At 41.2% G+C, this 11,006-nt stretch overlaps 1 protein-coding gene across 1 annotated transcript; it reads left to right on the top strand.

The window, feature by feature from the left end:
• Positions 1–8,531: 8,531 nt before the first annotated feature.
• On the top strand, positions 8,532–10,442 carry LOC139407531 (leucine-rich repeat-containing protein 10B-like). The gene has a single exon (XM_071151346.1). The coding sequence runs from the start codon at positions 8,627–8,629 to the stop codon at positions 9,839–9,841; it is 1,215 nt and encodes a 404-aa protein (XP_071007447.1). The 5' UTR covers positions 8,532–8,626; the 3' UTR covers positions 9,842–10,442.
• The last annotated feature ends 564 nt before the right edge of the window (positions 10,443–11,006 follow it).

Below are 11,006 nucleotides of genomic sequence, written 5' to 3' on the forward strand. Positions count from 1 at the left end.
TAGGATATAACATATCCCCTGTATCACAGTGTTATAGTACTGTTAGGATATAACATATCCCCTGTATTACAGTGTTATAGTACTGTTAGGATATAACATATCCCCTGTATTACAGTGTTATAGTACTGTTAGGATATAACATATCCCCTGTATCACAGTGTTATAGTACTGTTAGGACATAACATATCCCCCTGTATTACAGTGTTATAGTACTGTTAGGATATAACATATCCCCTGTATAACAGTGTTACAGTACTGTTAGGATATAACATATCCCCCTGTATTACAGTGTTATAGTACTGTTAGGATATAACATATTACTGTAGCAGTGTTACAGTACTGTTAGGATATAACATATCCCCCTGTATTACAGTGTTACAGTACTGTTAGGATATAACATATTACTGTAGCAGTGTTACAGTACTGTTAGGATATAACATATCCCCTGTATTACAGTGTTATAGTACTGTTAGGATATAACATATCCCCCTGTATTACAGTGTTACAGTACTGTTAGGATATAACATATCCCCTGTATTACAGTGTTATAGTACTGTTAGGATATAACATATCCCCCTGTATTACATTGTTACAGTACTGTTAGGATATAACATATCCCCTGTATTACAGTGTTATAGTACTGTTAGGATATAACATATTACTGTAGCAGTGTTATAGTACTGTTAGGATATAACATATCCCCTGTATAACAGTGTTATAGTACTGTTAGGATATAACATATCCCCTGTATAACAGTGGTATAGTACTGTTAGGATATAACATATTACTGTATCACAGTGTTACAGTACTGTTAGGATATAACATATCCCCCTGTATTACAGTGTTATAGTACTGTTAGGATATAACATATCCCCCTGTATAACAGTGTTACAGTACTGTTAGGATATAACATATTACTGTAGCAGTGGTATAGTACTGTTAGGATATAACATATTACTGTAGCAGTGTTACAGTACTGTTAGGATATAACATATCCCCTGTATTACAGTATTACAGTACTGTTAGGATATAACATATTACTGTAGCAGTGTTATAGTACTGTTAGGATATAACATATTACTGTAGCAGTGTTATAGTACTGTTAGGATATAACATATTACTGTAGCAGTGTTATAGTACTGTTAGGATATAACATATCCCCTGTATCACAGTGTTATAGTACTGTTAGGATATAACATATCCCCTGTATCACAGTGTTATAGTACTGTTAGGATATAACATATCCCCCTGTATAACAGTGTTATAGTACTGTTAGGATATAACATATCCCCTGTATTACAGTGTTATAGTACTGTTAGGATATAACATATCCCCTGTATTACAGTGTTACAGTACTGTTAGGATATAACATATCCCCCTGTATCACAGTGTTACAGTACTGTTAGGATATAACATATCCCCCTGTATTACAGTGTTATAGTACTGTTAGGATATAACATATCCCCTGTATTACAGTGTTATAGTACTGTTAGGATATAACATATCCCCTGTATCACAGTGTTATAGTACTGTTAGGATATAACATATTACTGTAGCAGTGTTATAGTACTGTTAGGATATAACATATTACTGTAGCAGTGTTATAGTACTGTTAGGATATAACATATTACTGTAGCAGTGTTATAGTACTGTTAGGATATAACATATTACTGTAGCAGTGTTATAGTACTGTTAGGATATAACATATTACTGTAGCAGTGTTATAGTACTGTTAGGATATAACATATTCCCTGTATCACAGTGTTACAGTACTGTTAGGATATAACATATTACTGTAGCAGTGTTATAGTACTGTTAGGATATAACATATCCCCTGTATCACAGTGTTATAGTACTGTTAGGATATAACATATCCCCTGTATTACAGTGTTATAGTACTGTTAGGATATAACATATCCCCCTGTATTACATTGTTACAGTACTGTTAGGATATAACATATCCCCTGTATTACAGTGTTATAGTGCTGTTAGGATATAACATATCCCCTGTATTACAGTGTTATTGTACTGTTAGGATATAACATATTCTGTATTACAGTGTTATAGTACTGTTAGGATATAACATATCCCCTGTATTACAGTGTTATAGTACTGTTAGGATATAACATATCCCCTGTATTACAGTGTTATTGTACTGTTAGGATATAACATATCCCCTGTATTACAGTGTTATAGTACTGTTAGGATATAACATATTACTGTAGCAGTGTTACAGTACTGTTAGGATATAACATATTACTGTAGCAGTGGTATAGTACTGTTAGGATATAACATATCCCCTGTATTACAGTGTTATAGTACTGTTAGGATATAACATATCCCCTGTATTACAGTGTTATAGTACTGTTAGGATATAACATATCCCCTGTATTACAGTGTTATAGTACTGTTAGGATATAACATATCCCCTGTATTACAGTGTTATTGTACTGTTAGGATATAACATATCCCCTGTATTACAGTGTTATAGTACTGTTAGGATATAACATATCCCCTGTATTACAGTGTTATAGTACTGTTAGGATATAACATATCCCCTGTATTACAGTGCTATAGTACTGTTAGGATATAACATATCCCCTGTATTACAGTGTTATAGTACTGTTAGGATATAACATATCCCCTGTATTACAGTGTTATAGTACTGTTAGGATATAACATATTACTGTAGCAGTGTTATAGTACTGTTAGGATATAACATATCCCCTGTATTACAGTGTTATAGTACTGTTAGGATATAACATATTACTGTAGCAGTGTTATAGTACTGTTAGGATATAACATATTACTGTAGCAGTGTTACAGTACTGTTAGGATATAACATATTACTGTAGCAGTGGTTCGGCTTACTGGGAGTTTCCTTTGATATTGATAATCCTCTTAAATCACTGGACACATTCAAGACTTCCAATAGGACTCTCCCAAATGGCACCCTACAGTATTCCCTGTAAAGTGCATTACATTTCATCAGGGCTCATAAGGCCATAGTCAAAAGTAGTGCACTACGTAGTGAACAAGGTGCCGTTTGGGACAGAGCCCCATATATCACCTCTCCCAAATGGGTCTGCTGCAGTAATACTAGTGTCCATAAAATACATGGCCTAGCTATTACAACTAATAACCTCACTAACTAACATAGACTATCTAGTACAACTAATAACCTCACTAACTAACATAGACTATCTAGTACAACTAATAACCTCACTAACTAACATAGACTATCTATTACCACTAATAACCTCACTAACATAGCCTATCTATTACAACTAATAACCTCACTAACTAACATAGACGATCTATTACAACTAATAGTCTAACTAACTAACGTAGACTATCTATTACATCTAATAGCCTATGTTAGTTAGTTTGGTTATTAGTTGTAATAGATAGTCTAACTACCTATTAGTTGTAATAGATAGCTTAACTAACTAACATAGGCTATTAGATGTAATAGTTAGGCTAACTAACTAACATAGTTAAGTTATTACAACTAATAGTTAGTTAGACTATCTATTACAACTAGTAGTTAGTTAGGCTATTACAACTAATAGTTAGTTAGAATATCTATTACAACAAGTAGTTAGTTAGGCTATATATTACAACTAATATTTAGTTAGGCTATCTATTACAACTAATAGTTAGTTAGACTATCTATTACAACTAGTAGTTAGTTAGACTATCTATTACAACTAGTAGTTAGTTAGACTATCTATTACAACTAATAGTTAGTTAGACTATCTATTACAACTAGTAGTTAGTTAGACTATCTATTACAACTAATAGTTAGTTAGACTATCTATTACAACTAGTAGTTAGTTAGACTATCTATTACAACTAGTAGTTAGTTAGGCTATCTATTACAACTAATAGTTAGTTAGACTATCTATTACAACTAGTAGTTAGTTAGACTATCTATTACAACTAGTAGTTAGTTAGACTATCTATTACAACTAATAGTTAGTTAGACTATCTATTACAACTAATAGTTAGTTAGACTATCTATTACAACTAATAGTTAGTTAGACTATCTATTACAACTAGTAGTTAGTTAGACTATCTATTACAACTAGTAGTTAGTTAGGCTATCTATTACAACTAATAGTTAGTTAGACTATCTATTACAACTAGTAGTTAGTTAGACTATCTATTACAACTAGTAGTTAGTTAGACTATCTATTACAACTAATAGTTAGTTAGGCTATCTATTACAACTAGTAGTTAGTTAGGCTATTACATCTAATAGTTAGTTAGACTATCTATTACAACTAGTAGTTAGTTAGGCTATTACAACTAATAGTTAGTTAGACTATCTATTACAACTAGTAGTTATTTAGGCTATCTATTACAAGTAGTAGTTAGTTAGGCTATCTATTACAACTAGTAGTTAGTTAAGCTATTACAACTAACAGTTAGTTAGGCTATTACAACTAATAGTTTGTTAGACTATCTATTACAACTAGTAGTTATTTAGGCTATCTATTACAAGTAGTAGTTAGTTAGGCTATCTATTACAACTAGTAGTTAGTTAGACTATCTATTACAACTAATAGTTAGTTAGACTATCTATTCCAAGTAGTAGTTAGTGTAACTATCTATTACAACTAGTAGTTAGTTAGACTATCTATTACAACTAATAGTTAGTTAGGCTGTATATTACAACTAGTAGTTAGTTAGGCTATTACATCTAATAGTTAGTTAGACTATCTATTACAACTAATAGTTAGTTCGACTATCTATTACAAGTAGTAGTTAGTTAGACTATCTATTACAACTAGTAGTTAGTTAGACTATCTATTACAAGTAGTAGTTAGTTAGACTATCTATTACAACTAATAGCCTATGTTAGCCTAACTAACTAATATAGGCTATTAGTTTTAATAGAGAGCCTAACTAACTAATATAGGCTATTAGTTTTAATAACCAAACTAACTAACATAGGCTGGTAGTTAGCCTAAGTAACATAGTTAGTTAGTTAGTCCGTTATGCTGTAGATTACAGCTAATAGCCTACTAACTAATGTATGCTATTAGTTTTAATAGATAGTTAGGCTAACAAACTAACATAGGCTAAATCAGCTAGATTGTTAGTTAGGCTATGTATTACAGCTAATAGCATATATTAGTTAGTCAGGTTAACATAGGGTATTAGTTGTAATAGATAGCCTAACTAACTAACATAGGCTGTTAGTTGTAATAGATAGTCTAACTAACTAACATAGGCTGTTAGTTGTAATAGATAGCTGAACTAACTAACATAGACTATCTATTACAACTAATAGCCTAACTAACTAACATAGGCTATTAGTTGTAATAGATAGTCTAACTAATTAAGATAGGCTATTAGTTGTAATAGATAGTCTAACTAACTAACATAGACTATTAGTTGTAATAGATAGTCTAACTAACATAGGCTATTAGTTGTAATAGATAGTCTAACTAACTAACATAGGCTATGAGTTGTAATAGATAGTCTAACTAACTAACATAGGGTATTAGTTGTAATAGATAGTCTAACAAACTAACATAGGCTATTCGTTGTAATAGATAGTCTAACTGACTAACATAGGCTATGAGTTGTAATAGATAGTCTAACTAACTAACATAGGCTATTCGTTGTAATAGATAGGCGATTAGTTGTAATATATTGTTAGTTAGGCTATCTATTAAAACTAATAGTCTCTGTAAATTAGTTAGTTAGGCAGAGATGTGTGGAGATGCACTGACTCATATTATATTACATGATCTCTCTCGCTCTGTGTGTGTCTGTGTTGCATCCTTCTACATAAATACAGCTGCCTGTGCTCCCATGCACACGCTCATATTAACAATTTTCCATTTTGAATGCAACTGCCTATTTATAGTCCAGTATGAAATGTAGGCTATTATGTAAATCCCGTACCAATTATAGACTGTATCTATAAATATTTTAACTCTTAATTTCACTAAGTCACATAATGTGGTCCCTCTTATTCATCTCCTCTCTTTTCCTCTGTCCCCTCTGCCCTCTCTTCCATCTCTCTCATCTCTTTTCCTCTGCTCTCTCTTTCCCTCTCTCTGTCATCTCTCTCTCTCTCCTCTGCCCCCCCTTTCCCTCTCTCTCTCCTCTTTCCCTCTCTCTGTCATCTCTCTCTCTCTCCTCTTTCCCTCTCTCTGTCATCTCTCTCTCTCTCTCTCCTCTTTCCCTCTCCCTCTCTCTGTCATCTCTCTCTCTTTCCCTCTCCTCTTTCCCTCTCTCTCTATAACCATGTGATTTACGTGTTTGACAATGTTCGATCATGTCCCTCAGTTCCGGTTGCTAGGGAGGGAAGACAGTCAAAGGCAACGTTGTCCTCAAACCTCCAGCAGCCGAGACTTGAGAAACAATATACTCTAGTTTGAACAATCCGAGGCGACAGTGAAGTGGACCGAGTGACCGCGCGCAACCGATAGTTTTCATTAGTAGCCAATAGAAAATTCTCCATCTTGTAAACAGACGACGGTCTCGTGACTTTGAGCAACAAGATGACAACGTTAACGATGCCGAAAATGCAATAAGGGCACAACCGTTGTCATCAAAGCGCGAGTGAGTGAGAACCAAAGTGGACTTCGCTTTGCTTTTTCACTTTGCCGTTGGCCAGGTCAACACATCACCATCATCACACAGCTGCGTAGCTGTCTGCGCGTCGCGCCGGGCTCCGAGTTGCTCTCTCGACGGACCAACCGGACAATCATCACGGAAAAGGACATCCAGCGTAAATCAGACCGTTTCCATGCGGACCGAAAACTGCGTTCTCACATCATCAGATCCGTGGAACAGGTGACACTGACATCTGCTCCGTCTGTCGGGCAGAATTCAAGCTGATCTGGGATGAAATGTCTGGAGCCTGCGGTTATCGTCTGTCACACAGGGCAGAGAACGAATCTACTGAACACTTCTATGGAGTAAAGTAGCAGACAGAAGCGGACAGCATCCAAATGAACAAAGGATACCCAAATGGCGAGTCTGCATCTGTTGGAAGTTTGTGGAGCCATTTTATCTGTTCTGGGAAGACATGTATAGTCTTATTTGCATTGGTCGACTGCTCTGTCTGACCCAAAACAGAAACAAAGGGACTATTTGTATCATAAAAATTCAGCACTATATTGTTGAGTTAATTGATTGTTGTTATCACCACTACTTTAATCAATACTCAGCTGCTTTTGGTTGTTGATAATAATCAAATAATCAATTACAAATCCATCAATATTATTGTAATGTATCAGTTGACATCTCATGTAATGTGTGGTGGTCAGGGGCCTATTAGCAGAGAGTAGTCAGGGACCTATTAGCAGAGAGTAGTCAGGGACCTATTAGCAGAGAGTAGTCAGGGACCTATTAGCAGAGAGTAGTCAGGGACCTATTAGCAGAGAGTAGTCAGGGACCTATTAGCAGAGAGGAATCACTGGCCTATTAGCAGAGAGTAGTCAGGGACCTATTAGCAGAGAGGAATCACTGGCCTATTAGCAGAGAGTAGTCAGGGACCTATTAGCAGAGAGGAATCACTGGCCTATTAAGGAACACGATGCCCCCTGTTGCTGCGGGTCCTGCCACTGGCTCCTTTCACCAACAGTTCAGAGTAGTAGCCTCCGACCGGGCTGACCGGCACCAGCCGTTCAGAGTAGTAGCCTCCGACCGGGCTGACCAGCACCAGCCGTTCAGAGTTGGAGCCTCCGACCGGGTTGACCAGTCTCAGAACCAGCAACAGTCTCTGTCACAGCCAGTCCAGCCCCAACCAGACCATCTTCAAACCCAGCCTCAGTTCAGATTCAGAGCAACAGTCCATAGTCATACAGGTGTAGAGCCTCAGAACCGGCCTCAGACCCAGACCCCAGATACAGCCTCGTACACGTCCTCAGACACTGTCCCATCTTGACCAACCTCAGCTCCAGACTCAGCTCCAGCCTCAGCCCCAGCCTCAGCCCCAGCCTCAGCCCCAGCCAGTGTTGGAGCCCCAGTCTCAGCCCCAGCCTCAGCCCCAGACAGTGTTGGAGCCCCAGTCTCAGCCCTAGCCTCAGCCCCAGCCTCAGCCCCAGCCTCAGCCCCAGCCTCAGCCCCAGACAGTGTTGGAGCCCCAGTCTCAGCCCCAGCCTCAGCCCCAGACAGTGTTGGAGCCCCAGTCTCAGCCCCAGCCCCAGCCCCAGCCTCAGCCCCAGCCTCAGCCCCAGACAGTGTTGGAGCCCCAGTCTCAGCCCTAGCCTCAGCCCCAGCCTCAGCCCCAGCCTCAGCCCCAGCCTCAGCCCCAGACAGTGTTGGAGCCCCAGCCTCAGCCCCAGCCTCAGCCCCAGACAGTGTTGGAGCCCCAGTCTCAGCCCCAGCCCCAGCCCCAGCCTCAGCCCCAGCCCCAGCCTCAGCCCCAGCCAGTGTTGGAGCCCCAGTCTCAGCCCCAGCCTCAGCCCCAGACAGTGTTGGAGCCCCAGCCTCAGCCCCAGCCTCAGCCCCAGCCTCAGCCCCAGCCTCAGCCCCAGACAGTGTTGGAGCCCCAACCCCATTTTAAGACGAGGCTTCAGCCTCATCCCCTGATTCCATCCTGACTCAGCCAGTATCCAACGGCAGGCTGTCGGGCCACGGGCGTAGCAACGGGCACGGCATGGGCAACTCCTCCAGGAAGGAGGAGGACGAGGAAGAGAAGGGGAAAGGGAAGGATAAGGATGCTGAGAAGGCGAAAGTAATGGAGGAGGAGAAGAGGAGGAGGAGGAAGAAGAAGATGAAGGAGGAGATGGAAGACGACGAGCTGCCCCTAGGGGTGGAGGAGATGCTGGCGAGCGGAGATCCCGTCTTGGATCTGAGCTATAAAAAGTTCCGCAGGTTGCCCGGTGTGGTCTGTGGGCTACGTCACCTGGAGAAGCTGTATGTGTGTCGTAACAGTCTGCGGACCCTCCCGGAGAACATCGTCCAACTGAAGGGCCTCCGCATCCTGGCTCTAGACTTCAACAAGATGGAGAACGTCCCGTTGGCCATCTGTCAGCTGCGTAACCTGACACGTCTCTACCTGGGCTCTAACCGCCTGATGTCTCTCCCTCCAGAACTACGTAACCTTCAGAGTCTCCGCTGCCTCTGGATGGAGAGCAACTATTTCACACGCTTCCCCCGACAGCTCTACGACTTACCCCACCTCAGGTCCCTCCAGATGGGGGACAACAGGCTGCGGACTCTGCCCCCGGACCTGTGGCGTATGGAGGCTCTGCGAGGGCTGTGGTTATACGGAAACCGTTTCACCGAGTTCCCCCGTGTCTTACTCCGCATGGTGGATCTGGAGATCTTAGACCTGGACAAGAACAAGATCGAGGTGTTCCCTAATCTGAGCCGGCTCCCCGCCCTCCGCCTCTTCTCCTACGACCACAACCCAGTGGAGGGGCCTCCCGGCGTGGGGGAGGAGGTGCTGCTGGTGGGAGAGGGGGCCCAGGAGGAGCTGCAGGACCGAGTGGACAGGAAGGCTAAGAAGGAGCAGGAGGCGAGGGACGCGGAGGAGGCTGCGCTGGCCGGGGATGGGCCTGTGATCCAGGGCATTCTAAAGACGGCCAAACAGAACAGTGCGTCGCACGCAGGGCACAAGCATGACGAGGCCATGCCCCTAACCGAGGAGGAGAGGAGGAAGAAGGAGATGGAGGCGGAGTTAGAGAAGGCGTTGAACGACTACGGGGCGGGGCTTGAATACGACTTGGAGGGGATAGAATACGAGAAGGAGTTTATATGTGAGGGGGAGGGGTATGATGGCGGGGAGTACGGACGAGGAGATATAGACTATGAGTATGATGAGGGGGAGGAGCTAGAGGAACCAGGAAGACAAGTGGGCCGGTATTGATGACTGACTAACTTCTCCCCCTCCTAAGCCTCTGACTCCTCCTCTCCTAAGCCTCTGACTCCTCCCCTCCTATGTCTAGACTTGTTTGAAATTGCAGCAGACATTGCAGGTGACGGACTGATCTTACAAGTCACCTTGCAAAATAAATCACTACTTAGAATTATTTGTAGATCAGTCAGTCAGTCACAATTTACCCACAATCCATCACAGATGTGACTCTCTCGGACACAGCCTCTGACTACTGCAACACTCTCAGGGCTATAGGAGGTGATGTGAAGAAAAAAAACACCCAGGAATTATCTAGCAAGGTTATCAAAATAGTTTTCCTCTGCCTTTCTTAGCTCCAGCTGTCATAACAATGCCCAACTAGAGGGTTGTTGAACTTTTAGTAAATCTTGTGTGAAATGAATTAATGACTAGCCTCCTGAACCTGTGGCTGTAATATGTGACTTTCTCTTTCTCTCTGTAGTTAGCATTAGGACAGGGCTGACACTAAATGACTAAACTCATTAGATGTTTTTCTAACTGACCTGTGAAGATATATTAATGCACTGCACATTGTGGGAATGAAGGCTGGATGGATGATGGCTGGCTGGAAGGCTGGCTGGATTGATGGATGATGGGTTTATGAATGATGGATGGATGAATGAATGAATGAATGATGGATGGATGGATGATGGATACATGGATGGATGATGGATAGATTGATGGATAGATAGATGGATGATGGATGGATGGATGATGGATGGATGATGGATAGACAGGATGGATGGATGATGAATAGAGGATGGATAGATGGATGGATGATGGATAGACAGGATGGATGGATGATGGATATATGGATGGATGATGGATAGGCAGGATAGATGGATGGATGGATGATGGATAGACAGGATGGATGGATGATGGATAGATGGATGGATGATGGATAGGCAGGATGGATGGATGATGGATAGATGGATGGATGATAGATAGATGGATGGATGATGGATAGGCAGGATGGATGGATGATGGATAGATGGATGGATGATAGATAGATGATGAATATATGATGGCTAGATGGATGGATGATGGATAGACAGGATGGATGGATGGATGATGGATAGATGGATGGATGATGGATGGATGACTGGCTGGCAGCGGCATCTTTGCCAACTCTGCAAAG

This window comes from Oncorhynchus clarkii, chromosome 4 (assembly GCF_045791955.1).
Source record: "Oncorhynchus clarkii lewisi isolate Uvic-CL-2024 chromosome 4, UVic_Ocla_1.0, whole genome shotgun sequence".
Taxonomy (NCBI): domain Eukaryota; kingdom Metazoa; phylum Chordata; class Actinopteri; order Salmoniformes; family Salmonidae; genus Oncorhynchus; species Oncorhynchus clarkii.